Source organism: Marmota marmota, unplaced genomic scaffold (assembly GCF_001458135.2).
Source record: "Marmota marmota marmota unplaced genomic scaffold, marMar, whole genome shotgun sequence".
NCBI classification, from domain to species: Eukaryota; Metazoa; Chordata; class Mammalia; order Rodentia; family Sciuridae; genus Marmota; species Marmota marmota.
The window spans coordinates 5,823,984-5,840,322 of record NW_026000171.1 but is presented as its reverse complement, the minus strand read 5'-3'; the positions used below and the strand labels follow the sequence as shown (position 1 = coordinate 5,840,322).

The 16,339-nt window shown below is 43.0% G+C and overlaps 1 protein-coding gene across 22 annotated transcripts in view; it reads left to right on the top strand.

Moving 5' to 3' along the window:
* Cacna1c (calcium voltage-gated channel subunit alpha1 C) overlaps window positions 1–16,339 on the top strand; it is a 698,188-nt gene that overhangs the window by 662,357 nt on the left and 19,492 nt on the right. For all 22 annotated transcript variants that reach the window (XM_048787468.1, XM_048787454.1, XM_048787460.1 and 19 more), the window contains 6 exons: window positions 719–847; window positions 3,065–3,130; window positions 4,164–4,255; window positions 14,065–14,230; window positions 14,795–14,922; window positions 15,632–15,728. In XM_048787468.1, coding sequence (XP_048643425.1) covers window positions 719–847; window positions 3,065–3,130; window positions 4,164–4,255; window positions 14,065–14,230; window positions 14,795–14,922; window positions 15,632–15,728 — 678 coding nt within the window. The remainder of the gene's footprint in view (window positions 1–718; window positions 848–3,064; window positions 3,131–4,163; window positions 4,256–14,064; window positions 14,231–14,794; window positions 14,923–15,631; window positions 15,729–16,339) is intronic.

The following is a 16,339-nucleotide window of genomic DNA, read 5'->3' as shown; positions in this document are numbered from 1 at the left end:
GCCCCAGGGAAGAGGGGAGTTAGAAGTTCACCAGCTTCCTTCCTGCGAGGAAGGCAAGTGCTGCAAGCCAGACCCTCACCCAGCACCAGCAGCACCCTACTCCCCAGCCCTTTCCCCTGTAGCCACTAGGGGCAAGGGCTGTGGGAAGCAGGGGGAGGTGACACAAGAGAACTGCTGGAGTCCAGAGCAGCCAGGGCTTGAGACCCCTTCAGTGGGCAGCCCACCCCACCTGTCAGAACCCCTGAATGCAGTCATAAGGGACAGCTGCCACCCAGTCTCCTCAAAGAGTGCCAGGTCCCACTCAGGGTGTAGGACCCTCAGCTGAGCCAGACAGGGGGAGAGCCAGGAACTCCAAGGGCAGCCAGCTCTAGGCCTAGTTTCCAAAGTATATGGGAGCTCCTTCTGGAGCTTTCTGTTGCTCCATGCAGGGCATCACAAACTAGGAATGAAGGGGAAGAGAGAGGGTGGGATATCAGGACCACAGTCTCAGGGCCTAGGCACAGCCTGGCTCTGCGAGACCACATGACTGGCTATTGACCCAGAAAGCTGGACACTGGCCTCCCACCCATGACCAGGGAGCAAGGACTTGAGGGAAGAGTCCAGTGCAGCTGACCCACCCCAGCCTGCCTCCCCTCAGCCAAAGACTGTTCTCAGAGTGCCCCTCCTGTACCACCTCTCTCTTACTGTGTTAACTGCACCTATTGCCAATGGCTTCCAGAATGCAGAGGAGAACTCCCGCATCTCCATCACCTTCTTCCGCCTCTTCCGGGTCATGCGCTTGGTCAAGCTGCTGAGCCGTGGGGAGGGTATCCGGACCCTGCTGTGGACCTTCATCAAATCCTTCCAGGTAACCAGGCCACCTTCCCAATGCAGTGGGAGACAACCTCTGGGATCCTGGGGTGAGCTGGGGCTCCCCTGCCCCCACCCCTGGAGCTCCCTGGACCTGAGCTGTCACAGGAAGCAAGGGGCCTGGGGCTGGCCCTTCCTCTGCTGCTCAGCATGTGTGTGAGGGCAACTTCCCACCAGGCACCTTGCTTTCCTCATTTCTGAGATGAGAGGATGAAACTAGATCTGTGGTTTTTCAAAAGTCAACTCTCAGAGCCCCACATTTCCCCGAAGGCAGGGTACAGAGGGTGGGAGGAGAGGGGAGGCTGAGGTGGTTCTCTCTCTCCTCTCATTTATGTATTTCTCCTCAAGAATTTACTGGACAAAGGGATTATGTGGGATAGAACATATCAGAAAAACATGGGTCTAGCTCATCTGAAACCACTCTGGCCCCCTCAAATTCCTGCAGTTTGGGAATCTCCCAGCCAAGTCTGCTGACCCTACCTGGTTGTGGTCCTAGCCAAACTCTAAGGGACCCTGGTGTCACTCCACTCCAGGAAAGCAGACCCCTCGTAGGGCCCCAGGATTGCCTGACTACTGCATAATTAATTTCCTTTTCTCAGCCATCGTTTTCCACCTGTAAAAACAGGCTCACAGTCACCTCTGGCAGCTCTGAGGAGTGTTATGTAAGTGTGAAGTTAAAGAGAAGCAAAGCAGTTAGGTCCCTGGGATTCCTAACTGCTCCCCTGGCCCCGCGCAGAAGGCAGGCCTCTCTCCTCCTGTGGAAGTGCCACTCTCAGAGTCCCCAGGATGGAGAATCATCATCTCTAAAGAACAATCTCCATGTCCCCTGCCCTGGCCAGTCCAGGCCTCAGATAGGGCATAGAGTTGGTCTCTGGTCCAGGTGTGTCTCCTGCTGTGGTTGGAGCCAGAGCTGTCACAGGAAGTAAGGGGCCTGGGGCTGGCCAGAGGATAGATACTCTAGGGCCCCTGCTTCCCTGCTTTGGAGGCCCCTCCCAAAGGCAGTCCCCTCCAGGCAGGGACAGAAACCATCTGCTGGACCAGCAGTCAAGGCCTCAGCCTGGTTGCACTCTGGGAGCCAGTGCTCCTCCAGCCCAAGCCCAAGCTGACTCCCCACCTAACAAGGAGCTGCAGCTCCCCACATGGCCCTGCTCAGCCCCCAGGTGGGGGAGGGGCGGCTCTTTGGGGATTTGAATCCTCAGCCCTCATGGAAGCAGGACTGGGGGCTGACCTGGTTACTGATCCCTAGGGTCAAAAGCTGTGGTGGCCGTATAGCCCCAACCCCAACGTTTCCCTGGGCTGGAAAGAGACAACAGGCTGGGGTGACCATGAGGAATGGCACTCTGAGAAGCCCAGTGCAGCTGGATGAGAAAAGCATTGAGTGAGCTCGCAGCGCCATCTAGTGTTGTGTGGCCGATGGCGACGCATTTCCTTCGGAGCAAGCATGTGGGCTCTGGGATCCCACAAAAGTAACTGGTGTGGAGGCCCAAAGTGCTTTCCCCAGCTGAGGCTCTGGAAAATTAAGTTGTCAGATAATATGTTGAGTGAATAAAACCTTTGGCATGTGACTCTGTGAGGTAGTGCACTAAGCACTCAGTAAGCCTCAAGTCATTTAAACGCCACAAACCCCCAGAGGCCATTGTTGTTCCCACGCTCAGATGAGGAAACTGCAGCTCAGAGAGGTTCGGTAACTTGCCCAAGCTCTGGTATCTGGAAAGTATTTTCACAACAGTAAATCCTGCTCCCACAACTAGTGGAGCAAAAGTCAGCTGAATAAAGAGGGGCACAGCCCACCTCCTCCACCTCTCCCCAGGTGTCAATGGCCAGCGGGGAGCACATCCTCCACCACTCTCTCCTTCCTCGTGCTAATATTTCTGCGCAATTGAAGGAGGTTCAGCTCCCCCTGACTCTGCTCACTGCAGTAGTGCGGCACTGCATCCATCGTGCTGCAGCCTGCCGGGGTGGATCTCTGTGCTATAGCGTCACCTGCCTGGGTTCCATCCCCAGCACCACAAAAAGCAAATAAAAAACTAAAATGAGAAGTCAATGCTCATTTCTCAGGCTCTTCTAGGTGCCCAGTTCTTCTGTAGGGCTCTTGGAAGTGCCCCCTGCCCAAAGTCAGGCAGCAGCTGATGGCTGCAGAGAAGGGGACACAGTGCTCCCTGGGAAGGGATCTTGTCCCCTGGGCCTAATTGGTGTCCTCTATGATTCCTTCCAGGCCCTGCCCTATGTGGCCCTTCTGATAGTGATGCTGTTCTTCATCTATGCAGTCATTGGGATGCAGGTAGGAAGAGCTCCCCACCCTCACTCCCTGACCAGGGCCCCAGGCCTGGGTTCTGTAACTGGTAAGGAAAAACTCAGAATTATGCAGTTGGCCTCAGAAAAAAACAACCCCTTCTTAGAAACAGCAAGAAGACTCTGATCTGCACCCCGCTGCTTTGCCCATGTCTGATGGGCCTGAGAATTCCCCTCCAACCAGTGGCATTCAGAAACTAAGGACTGAGAGGGAAGAAGACAGAGGGAAAGGAGAACAGGAGGAAGGTAGTGCCTCCTCAAACATGCAGCAGTTCCTGGGGCCTCCCCTTCCCAGATGCCCACTACTCCTTCTCCTTCCCCAAACCAGAGTTCTTCAGCCTCCTCAGGGCTCCGGCTGAGTTCCCCAAGTCAGACTGGGACAGCCCTTCCCCTCCCCAGCACTGCACACTGGCCAGGAGCTTAAGCAAGCTCCCCACTTGCTCAGTGCAGAAAGACCTGAAGGTTGGTAGTCCAAACCTTTGTGATGAAAAACCCTCCCTTGACACCTGATAAAAGGGACCGGTTTCCAGGATAAGCATAGTTTTAAAGGGGCAGGAAAAAATAAAATAAAAAAGAAGAAACCTCTGATTTCAGGGATGAATTAAATTTGTCCAAGCCCCAGATCACCCATTCAATATCACTCCAAATCCAATAACCTAAATTGGGAGTGTTTGGACATAGGAGCTAAAATGGCAAACAAAGGAAGGCAGTGGACCCTGTGTCCCCACCCAGCAGGTCCTGATCACTCCTCCACTCCTCTCAGCCCCAGCTCCTGCTGGCTGTGGGGACCTTGGCTGAGGGCCAAGGGCACAATTCTTCTTACATATGTCCACGGATAATTGGGACCAAGACTGGGGGAGGGGGGCTGCAGGTGCTGTCCAGGTCACATCAGGAGACTCTGGGGTATAGTTTGGACAATCTTTGAGTTACTTTGTCCCCTAAAGAGACTATTGAAAAACAGTGTTGGAAATTAGGGTCCTCTTCTCACAGGTCACTGAATTTCTCTTCCTTTCCTCTGCTAGGTATTTGGAAAAATTGCCCTGAATGACACCACAGAGATCAACCGGAACAACAATTTTCAGACCTTCCCCCAAGCTGTGCTGCTGCTCTTCAGGTGGGTGTCCAAGGACACAGGTGCACACATACACATCTGCATGATGACCTGTGGCCAGGTGTAAAGAAGAGTGAAGTGAGTTCGGAGGGTGAGAAAGAATGGAGTGGGTGCTCCCCTCACTACCCCTCCCCTTTCATTGTGATTTGTATTAACGTTCCATGAGCACTGAGTAGTCCATGAGTACTGGACTACTGGACACTGAAACCTGCTGGTAACCATCTAAAGCCGTTATAGGACCAAAGTCAAATATTGAAAGCACCCTGGCTTGGGATCTGAACAGGTTCGAAGCCAAGTTTGCAGCATGCTGGCTTTGTGACCTTGAGTAGGACATCTACTTTCTCTGAGCCTCAGTTTCCCCATAAAACAAATATAGGTGTTGATCACTATGCCAGTGTGTGTGCCATCTGCTGTGTTAGGTGGTTACGTCCACCTGCACTGACTTTTATATGCACTGAAGTCAGCCTTGAGCCTCTACACTTCCTGGAAGACCACCACCTTTGGAATGCTGGGGAGGGAGTGTTTCTCACAGTGCCCCTGATTGACTCTGTTCTGCAGCCCGCTTCTTCTCATCCAGGTCATGATAATCCCTGGACCAGATGACTTCTAAAGTCTATGCTAGCTCATCTATTCTATATGTGGCACTAGGAGAGGTAGTGAGCCCTGGAGTCCCCTTCCCAAGGGTCTCAGATAACCCACCTTTACCATGTCTCACAGGACCCATTCCCTAAACCCAAGTATCATAATTGCTCAAAAATGCATTATATCAAACTAGTGGACTCCCTAAATAGCAGTCTGACATCACCACCTCCCTTAGATTATAAACTATCAGAACACAGGTCAACTGCCACTCCACAGCAGCCTTCAAGCCCGTGCCACATTTAAATATGGAGTTGGACACAGATTTCAGAATGATCACCTGGGCCCATCTCCCCTCCTTTCCTTGATGACAGAAGACATTTCTTTAGAGAATAAATTTTTTTTTGTTTTGTTTTGTTTGTTTGTTTGTTTGTTTGTTTTTTGAGAATAAATTTGTAACAGTGCTAAGGATAGGGGAAAAAAAACTGGCGTGTAAGAGTGCCTTAGGTGAACCAGAAATGTTGAGGGATTCCTAAATGGAGAAAGCAGGTTGGATTCAACTGTCAAAGGAACAAGAGCCAAGGAGCACACACCTCCAGACAGGGTGAGACTATGGGGAAGTGAGAGCAGCCCAGGGAGTCTCTAGGCTCAGGGTCAACAGATGCAAGGCACAGGAAAGACCTGGGGCTATGGTCCCGGAGCCCTGGTTCCTTAGGGACTTATTCTATTGGGGATCATTTGCTAATTCTTGCAAGCTGGAAGCACCATCACGTGACATTTCATCCCTGGACTTTGGAGTTTGGAGAGACAGAGCATCCTCCTCCCCTAAGGGAACCCACACTCAAAAAGAAGCCACCTGCCCAGTCTACCTGCAGCATATCTTATCTCCCTTTCATGATCCCCAGGAAGGATCCTGGGAGGAGGACTTCATCCAGAGAGCTATGAACTGAGTTCTCCATCCCAAAGAGAAATCAACAATAATCCCAAAGTACTTGGGAGAAACTAACATCAAGAAAGAGAGGCCTCACACTTGATTCACAGATGAATGAGGAATAAATATAATTATCTTAAATATAATGTAAATATAATAAATATAACTAATATCTTTAGAGAGACTAGAGAACATCACCCATCTGTTAATTAGAAGAAGTGCAGCAGCAGCAGCAACAACAACAACCCTTATTAAAAAGAGCAAAGTGAGCTGGGCACAGTGGTGCATGCCTATGATCCCAGTGACTTGGGATGCTGAAGCAGGAAGATCACAAGTTCAAAGACAACCTCATCAATTTAGTGAGGTCCTAAACAAGTTAATGAGATCCTGTCTCAAAAAAAATTAAAAATAAAATAAAAAGGACTGGGGATATAGTTCACAGGTAAAGTAACCCCTGGGATAAATCTCCAGGAAGAGGGGGGAGGGGAGTAAAGTATGTACTAAAAAGAGAAAAATACAGTGGTTGAAATATTTTTTTTAAAGTAGGATGTAGAGCAGAGGGGACACAGCAGAAGAATGAATTGATGCACTGAAAGATTAACCAGGGAATTCTCCTTAGATAGCTAAAGGACAAAAAGAAAATATGAAATGAAAAATCCTGTCTCTGAAATATAAATTCCAGACCAAAAAACCCAGAAGGAATGGAGAGAGTAAAATAAAGAAATGTGATCAATTAAAACTTTAAATAATAAAAGTGTGAACTTTCAGTTTGAAATTGCCTTCTAAGTGCAGAATAGACACATTATGATTACCTTTTAGAATATCAACAATAAAGAAAATATCTTAAAATCTTAAAAAGTGGGAAAACATCAACAAATTGAAGTTTCACAAGGCCTGATATCAAAGTGAGAAAAAGATGCTGCAAGAAACCAAAACTACAAGTCAATACTCCTGGTGAGCATCGATGCAAAAATCCTCAACAAAATACTAGCAACTGAATTAAACCGTACATTAAAAATATGATTCCCCATGATCAAGTGGGATTTAAACCTGGAATGCAGGGATGGTTTAACATATGCTGATCAATAATGTGATACAGCACATTAACAAAATGAAGGATGGAAACTATATGATCCTCTCAATAGATGCAGAAAAAGCATTTGACAAAATTCATCCTCCTTCCATATTAAAACCTTTCAATCAATCAGGCATAGAAGCAAGGTACCTCAATACAATAAATACCATGTATGTAAAGTCCACAGTTAACATTATGCTCAATACTCAGAAACAAGGAAAGGGTGCCCACTCTCAGACATCCAAGTAGGAAAGGAAGAAGTGAAATTATCCCTTTGCTGATAACATGATCTTGTACAGAAAACCCTAAAGATTCCACACCAAAAAGAAAGAAAACAAAAACAAAACTGTGGCCTGGAGTTGTGGCTCAGCAGTAGAGTGCTTGCCTAGCACGTGCAAGGCCCTGGGTTCAATCCTCAGCACCACATAAAAATAAATAAATAAAATAAAGATATTGTGTCCAACTACAACTAAAAAATGAACATTAAAAAAACTGTTAGAACTGATAAATAAATTCAGTAAAATTTCAGGCTACAAAATCAGCACACAAAAATCATTAGTGCATTTCTTTGCACTAGCAGCACACTATCTGTAAAAAAAATTAAGAAACCAATGCCATTCACTATAGCATGTAGAAATAAAAATAAACTTAACCAAGGAGATGAAAGATCTGTATACTGAAAACTATAAAACACTGATGAAAAAAATAGTTGGCAACACAAATTAATGGAAAGGTATCCCATGTGCATGGATTAAAAGATTTAATACTGTTAAAATGTTCATACTGCCCAATGCAATCTATAAATTCAGTGCAATCCCTACCAAATTGCCAATGTCATTTTTCACAGAAATAGAAACAAAATGTTTATGAAACCACCAATGACCCTGAATAGCCACAGCAATCTGGAGGGAAACACACACACACTCACACATACACACACACACACACCTGGAGGTATCACACTATCTGACTTCAAATCCATTAAAAAACTATAGTAATCAAAACAGCCTGATAGTTTAAAAACATACACATAAAAACAGATGCATAGAAACAGACAAATGGAAAATTGACAAATGGAACAGGACAGAGATCCCAGAAATAAACCCAACATTTATGGTCAATTGATTTTTGACAAAGGTGCCAAGATCACACAATGGAGAAAGAACAGTCTCTCCAGTGAATGGTGTTGCTGAAGAAGAAAAAGATTGATTTGCAAAGTATCAACTGGCCTTGGACTTCTCTTCAACAAAGGTGCACACTCAAAGCTAATGGAATAATGTGTTCAAAATTACAAGGAAAATGTACTTAGTTAGACTCCTATATTCAATCTAATCAGTATTCAAGTAGCAACTCAAAATAAACATTTCCAAAAATACAAGAACCTCAAAAGTTTACTCTCTCACATAACCCTGCCTCATTGTAATTATACAGTTATATACTTCCACAGAATGAAGAATGAATCTAAAAAGAGAATGAGCAACATCAAGAGTGAAAAAACTGTTGTAATACTTATTGTTATGACTTAGAAAAATAGAGACTGTAAAATTTATATGAAGATTTTTGCAGTACTGGAGATCAAGCCAAAATAATTGTTAAGAGGAAAAATCTTAATAACAATTTGGAAGTAGAATCCCATATTATCTCAACAAGTTTGGAAGTGAGATAATAGTAAATTGAGAAACATGAAATTATGCCAAGATTCTTCTCTTGTACCAAGAGAAGAAGTGGATACTGTGTCACTCTTTATGCAACCAAGGGGAAAATGTGTACAAATACATACATTAAATATTGAAAGGTCAACTAGAAAAATGGAAATGGAATGTGTACATTCCAAGCCACAAAATAGAAAAAAATGGACAAAAAAACCTTAGCAATTTATGAAAATGAAGGAAGGGCTACTTTTGTAGCAAAATAAAATTGGAAAAATTAGAAGACAGAACAAAGATAATAAGAACAAAGATACTAATGATTACTAAAAATTAAATGAGTTAAGTTTCTCCATTAAAAGATCAATAATCCAGGGCTGGGGATGTGGCTCAGTGGTTAAGTGACCATGGGTTCAATCCCCAGTACCAAAAAAAAAAAAAAAATTCTAGCCATAGCCTATTTCTGAGAGAGGATGAAAATAAAGGGCTAGAGAAGGCATGCAAAGCAGTGCTTGAGGTGTCGATGTGACAACTGCAGTACCAGGGGAAAGGCATCATATAAGACAAAGGGGGCATTTGGCACTGGTAAAGGAATAGTCCACCAAGATCATGCCACCATATGACAATCATAAAACTACAGGAGCCTAACCATACACTTTGGAAGTGGATCTGATAGATGGGGATAGAACTCTAAGGAGAAAATACACACACACACACGGGGAGTTGAATGCAGGTCACAAAAAATGACAGATCAGACAGATCAAAGTAGAAGAAATGGTAAAGCAAAGCCAAATAACACAGTTAACAGATTAATAAATTACTGTTCATTAATGGCAAAAGACACATCCTTTATAAGCACCTAGAAACATTCACAAAAATTAGCCATAACTTATCTCACAAAGCAGAATTTAATAAATCCTAAAACTTCTCTGACCTCAATATAGCAAAATTAGAAACTAACCATAAAAACAGTTGCCCTGCTCAGAAATTAGTGATAGTGTTGTATCTGACATACATGAGACGACCCATCAATACCAAAGGAAAATTCAGAATGTAAAATTTATTCATTTTTAAAATTATAATAAGTAAACTAATAGATGGTTAAAAAATAGCAAAAAAAAACCCACCAAAATGTGAAGAAATGCATTCGTAAAAAATAAAAGCATAAATCAGCCAAATATAAAACAAAAGTAGATTTTATCAATAAATGCTAAAGCTGATTTAAAAAAATAAATAAATAAGACTTTTATCAAATCCAGATTTTTTTAAAAGGCACAACAATATTAGGCATACAAAAAGCAACATAATTATGGATGTAGAAGTGATTTTTAGAATTATAAGATAATTGTATGCTTTTTTAATGGCACCTCAGGTGATCAGCTACTTGAAGATGCTGAACATCTTTCCAGCCACTCACTGTTAGAAACTCATTAAAGTAGACCATGAACGTAAACTTGGTACCTTTCATGAGAAGTGAATGGCCATAGACATTGCTTCTGGCCCCCTGAGGAAAGGGCGGAAGGGTTATGTGGTTTGAATCAGTGGCTGGAACGACAAACTGAGGTTTCCCTGTGAAGCACAGCTGTGTGCACCTGCAACTGAGTAAGGGCTATTCCTGTTATAAACCAAGGCGAACTGGAGAAAAACACGTGCAGATCTATTCAGGGTTGCATTGTGTTGAATGTTCTCCATGTGGTTATTGTGAAAAAGAATACTTCTGGTTGGACTAATACTACTGTGCTTCATCACCTAGGACCCCAAAGAGCTAGCAAACCCCACAGATTTTCTAATAGCTCTAAATATCCACCAATTGTGTGTATGTGTGTGTGTGTGTGTTTATAAAAACCTGTGTTAGTTAGATTTCTATCACTGTGCCAAAATGCCTGAGAAAATTCACTAAATAAGGAGAAAAAGGGCTTGGGGTTGTAGCTTGGTGGTAGAGCATGGGTGAGGCCCTGGGTTCTATCCTTAGCATCACACAAAAATAAATAAATTAAATAAAGGTTTACAAAAAGGAGAAAAGATTTGTTTATGCCCAAGGTTTCAGGGATTTCAGTCTATGGTTATTTAACTTCACTTCTTTGGGCCTGTGGTGAGACAGAACATCTGATAGAAAGCTCATGGTGGACCAGAGCTGCCCACCTCATGGAGACCAAGAAGCAAAGAAAGTAAGGAAAGGGACAGGTTTCCTATATCTTCTTCCAGTGTATGACCCCAGTGACTTCACTCCCTCCCCTAGGCCCCACCTCCTCAAGGTTCCACCACCTCCAAACAGAGCCACAGACTAGGGACCAAACCTTCAACCATGTGCCTTCAGGGGACATCCCAGATCTAGACTACAGCAAAGCCCTAAACAAAGAATGTAAGAAACCTAGAACACAAGTGTGCACAGTTTAGCCTCATGTTCCTCCACCTGTGCTGCAACACAAGCCACCACCATGTTGTCTTGAAGAAACAGGATACTAAGAAAAATAAGCAAGAGGCCAAAGAATATGCAAGACGTTGGGCCAAGAAAATGAAGGAGGTCAAAGAAAAATGTCAGGAACAGACTGCCCAATGATAGAGGCTGTACTCTCTGAGACCATCTACCTCTAGGTTTGAGTCCAGTCAAAACCAAGATTTTCTAAATGTAACAAATAAGATTAGACCTTAAAAGGGGGGTGAGGATATTATGAGCAAATTTATGTCAATATATTTAAAAATATAAAGTCAATGATGTTATATAGGGAAATACAAAGAAAAATTTTAAAACATTAACTGATAAAAGCAATAATCAATGAAAAAAATGCAAGCTTAGAAAACATTTAAAAGGTTTTCCACAAATAAAACAGTAAACAGTTTTCTGGCTTGTCACAGATTCAATATAGATTTGATGTAAGTATAGGCATCTCATATAAGATGTAGGTTGGTACCACTGTAACATTGGAATGCTCTAAATAAATAAATAGCATTAACTATGATAAAAATTGAAAAAATCGTCAAAATTTTAGCCTTCAAAAAGGCCCAAGCCTTAATATTTTTATTTGTGAGTTCTAACAAACTATAAAAGAATAGACCATTCCTATATTATAAAAATTTTCAGGATTAGAAAGAGGTGGCAAACCTCTACACTCATCCCATAATATGAACATAAACCTAATATTAATAAGGGAAGGAGAAAAAAACAAGTTATAAAAATGAAAATATGAATGGGACTGGGGATGTAGCTCAGCAATAGAGTACTTGCCCAGTATGAGTGCTTCGCTGGGTTCAATCCTCAGAACAGGAAGAGGAGAGGAGAAGAGAGGAGAAGAGAAAATGTGTTGACATAATTGTCAATGTTTTAAAACGACAAAAAAAAAAAAAAGCCCAATCCAAGTAGAAAATCCAAGCAAAATAATTACAAATCTCTGTAATAATGAATAGGATCAGTAAGGTGGGGAATTAACAAAGAGGAAGAATCATTATATTGTACTTGAAATAGCTAATTAGAAAACATAATGGATAAGATCCTATACTATCACTCTTTCTGCCTGTCAAATCAGAATCTGATCTGGAATATTATATTGCAAGTTTTGTCCAAAGCAATATAATATAAACATTATATTGGTTATTTAATTTCATTTCTTTGCAAGTTTTGTCCAATGCGATATAATATAAACATTATATTGGTTATTTAACTTCATTTCTTTGCAAGTTTTGTCCACTGCAATAAGAAAAATAAATTGAAAGTTAAGAATCAGATAAGAAACAAAAAAGCAAAAAAAAAAAAAAAAATTGCCAGTTCAGAATGTACAAGAGAAACTACAGATAAACTGTTGAAACCAGGAAGAAAGTTCTGCAAATCTGCATATAAAATCAGTTATTCTACACTATAACAAACTAATATAATTTAAAACTGCATCTTTTTGTTTGTTTGTTTGAGTTGGGTCTCACTATGTTGCCCAAGCTAGCATCAAAATCCTAGGCTTAAGGGATCATCCTGCTTCACTCCCAAGTAACTGGGACTATTGGTTTATAGGACCATGCCTGGCAAACTGCACCATTTTAAATATGCAACAAAATAAAGAAGGTACTTAAAAATAATGTAACAAAGGATGTATATGGGGAAATCATAAAATTTTACTGAAGACATTAAGTAAGGACTACATAAATGGATGCCATGTTCATGGCTGAAAGACCTTGTATCCTAAAGTTGTCAAGATTCCTTAATCTAAATTTTAATGCAATTCCACAAGACTCTCAATAGAACTATTCATAGAACTTGATGAACTGATTCTAATGTGTCTAAGGAATAGAAAAAGAAAGTGAACAATCAAGACAAATGAAAAACAAGAAACTGGAATTCATGCCCTATGAGAGAACAAGGTTCACTATAAACTATAATAATTAAGACAACATGGTACCAATGCTCCTTGGCAAGTAAACCTATGGAATAGAATGAAAAGACTAGCACAAGATTCACACATCTATGGAAATAGAATTTATATCAGAAGAGCTATTTCAAATCAGTAGGCAAATCATATGAAGAAAAGTGTTATCTATGCAGAAAAAGATGAAAGCATATTCCTACCTCATATCAAAATAAAATTCAGGTTAATGTGTTATTGTGAAAAATGAAACTTTGGAAGCTTGAGGAGAATATCTTAATGTCCTCAAACAGGAAAGGACTTATTAAATGAGAGGCAAAGAGCACAAAACATAGTGCAAAAAATTATAAATTTGACCTCATTAAAATAAAAAACTTAGATTTATCAAAATATACCTTAAAAAAAAAAACCTAGAGAGACAGACCAGTCACAGGCTGGAGGAAGATACTTGAAATGCATATGAATAACAAAGGATGGTGGTTAAAACCACCTAAAGGACCCAACAAATGAAGAGGAAGACAACTCATGAATCAACAAGCAAAAACAGCAACATGCAATTCAACAGAAGGTGAAATTAAATTTCTCAACCCACTGGGGGTGTTAAAACTAAACAAAAACAGCAATGAAGTATCATTTCACACCATCGTGTGAGCAACACACTTTAAAATCCACTGAGAGCTGATGGGTCTGTGGAGAATGCCATTTCTCCTACCCTGTGAAAGGGGTCTGCACTGGAGAATATGCACCACCTAGTAAATATGAAAACACATGTGTCTTCATCTGGCAATCCCACCCCTGGGCAGATGCCCGAGATGTGGACATGCCTGGTCTTCACAGTGTTAATTATAATAGAAAAAAATTTTAATTGAAAAACCTAGATGTCTCTCAACAGGAGGGTGATTTTTGATTTAATGGCATGGTCATTAAATGTACTCCTGTATTGCAATTAAAATAAACTAGAACTAAAATGTATCCAAATGGTTAAATCTCAAAAACTTTGCATGGATTACAAAAACAGCAAATTTGCAGAAAGGGTACAATTTGTTACTCTCTTGTATAAAGCTTTAGAACATTCAGAATGATGCTGAATGTTTTCATATTTGGTGAGCATATCTGAGTGCTCAGGGAGTGATAAATACCACATTTGTTTCCTGGGAAGGATGCCAAAAGAGTTTCAATTGTATGTATAAGATTGACTACATGGGTGCTGGGGCCTCTTGTCTCTCCTCCAGGTGTGCCACGGGGGAGGCCTGGCAGGACATCATGCTGGCCTGCATGCCAGGCAAGAAGTGTGCCCCAGAATCCGAGCCCAGTAACAGCACAGAGGGAGAGACGCCCTGTGGCAGCAGCTTCGCCGTCTTCTACTTCATCAGCTTCTACATGCTCTGTGCCTTTCTGGTAAGTTGGGGGGACTTGCTAGCCCCAGGAAACTAGGACAGTCTCAGGGCAGCCCCTTGACTCTGCAGCTTACTGTCAGGGCAATACATAGAAGATGGCTTGGGGACACTAAGTCAGTTGTAATGTCCAGCCACACTGGGAGAAGATCAGGAAGACTGGGCCAGGCAAACTCGGCCATCCTCTTTTTTGTTCACATTCCCAGAGGACAAAGGGGATGTGTTGAGGCTCAGCAGAAACTTACACATTTTGGCACCTTGATGAGGAGTGAGAGAAAGGTGGCAGATAAAGCCACCCTCTGGCCTTGGCAGCCCTTCATGGCACCATGTTATAAGGGAGGCTGTCCAGCCCACAGGTAGGGGTCACCCCACACAATGCTCAGGGCAGTGAGTCATGCTCATGTCCATGAGACCCAAGTTCTCGGGCCTGGTATTTTAAATGTTGACATATTGCTGGTATTTAGAAATGTTGGCTTCTGCCACGCCTGAGCTGGCAAGGTGGGTTCAAGTGGCAAGTGTGTAAGAAAGTCCTTGTGGAGCCCCTCATGGTACCTACGGTTCCCTGCAGATCATCAACCTCTTTGTAGCTGTCATCATGGACAACTTTGACTACCTGACAAGGGACTGGTCAATCCTTGGTCCCCACCACCTGGATGAATTTAAGAGGATCTGGGCAGAGTATGACCCTGAGGCCAAGTAAGTTCCCTGAGGGAAATCCTGTGGAAGACGTCCATGATGGGTCAGCATGGGGTGGATCAGTGGGAAACACTGAGCTGTCAAAAGCCTGCAAGAGGCCAAGACCCTTTGACTAAGTTGAGAACATGTCAGTTGATGGAAGGGCAGGAGAGACTAGCATCAGGAATAACTAGTAAGTACTCACTTCAGGATATTTAGGGCTAGGAAGATCTTGACTCTATTCCTGACCTCAGGTCTAAGGATACCCTCATCTGTTGATCATCTTTGAATGACATCCCATAAATTCCTTTTTTTTTTTTTTTTTTGGTACTGGGGATCGAATTCAGGGCCTTGTGCATGCAAGGCAAGCACTCTACCAACTGAGCTATATCCCCAGCCCCCATAAATTCCTTTTGGTTAGATGGTTAGTGTGCCGAAGCAATGAGTTCATACTGAGGAATTTAATTGCACGACTCAAATCCCTTCCACCTGGCACATAGCATAGACAGAAAATTGTCCATTAAAATCTTAACATATGCACATTGATTTTTGTGTTGTTTTGGGGATTTTATGATGCAATTCTGCAGTCTGCCCTATTTAACCAGAAAGGCCACAGTATGGAGAGTACCCCTCTGTAGGTAGACCCCCACCTCCCTGATACATGAATCCTGGGCTGCAGACAGAATCCATGACCCTGACCATTCTTCCCCTCCTCTCCTTCCTCTTGCAGGGGTCGCATCAAACACCTAGATGTGGTGACCCTCCTCCGGCGTATCCAGCCCCCCCTGGGGTTTGGGAAGCTGTGTCCTCATCGTGTGGCCTGCAAAGTAAGAAGCAACCTGTGTTCTGGGGGTTGGGAGAAAGAGAAAATATGGGAGGCGAGATGAGATGCTTGTTTTACCTTGTGACCTTGGTCAGACCAGAGATCCTTAAGGGAATAAAGATAATAATGTATGTGTCTGAAGAAATGAGCCTGGGCAGGTTGTATTGTAAGGATCCCTCTAGATCTAAGTTCTCAGATGCAGTAAAGGAACTACAGGCTGAATGCCTCATGTCCCAATGAGCCCTGTGTCCTGTCTGAATTAAGGACTTGGTCTGCCCAGCAAGCTGTAGCACCCTGGCCTCCTGCAGGACCTCCAGCTTGGAGTGATGGGTGCGGAGTTCTTTCCCAGGAGCCGGAGGGCCAATAGAGAGGCCATGCCTTGACTTCAGGGATCTGCAAAGCACTAATATTTTATGAAAAATCACTCAAACACTCAAAATTTTGCCAAAGAGAGATTCTGCCACTGGTAAAAGTGGCAGTGTCACCAAGTCTATGCAATCAGTGAGTCTAAGAAATAAGTTAAGATAAAAATACTGGGGCTGGGATTGTGGCTCAGCGGTGGAGCGCTCGCCTAGCACGGGAGGGACCCAGGTTCGATCCTCAGCACCACATAAA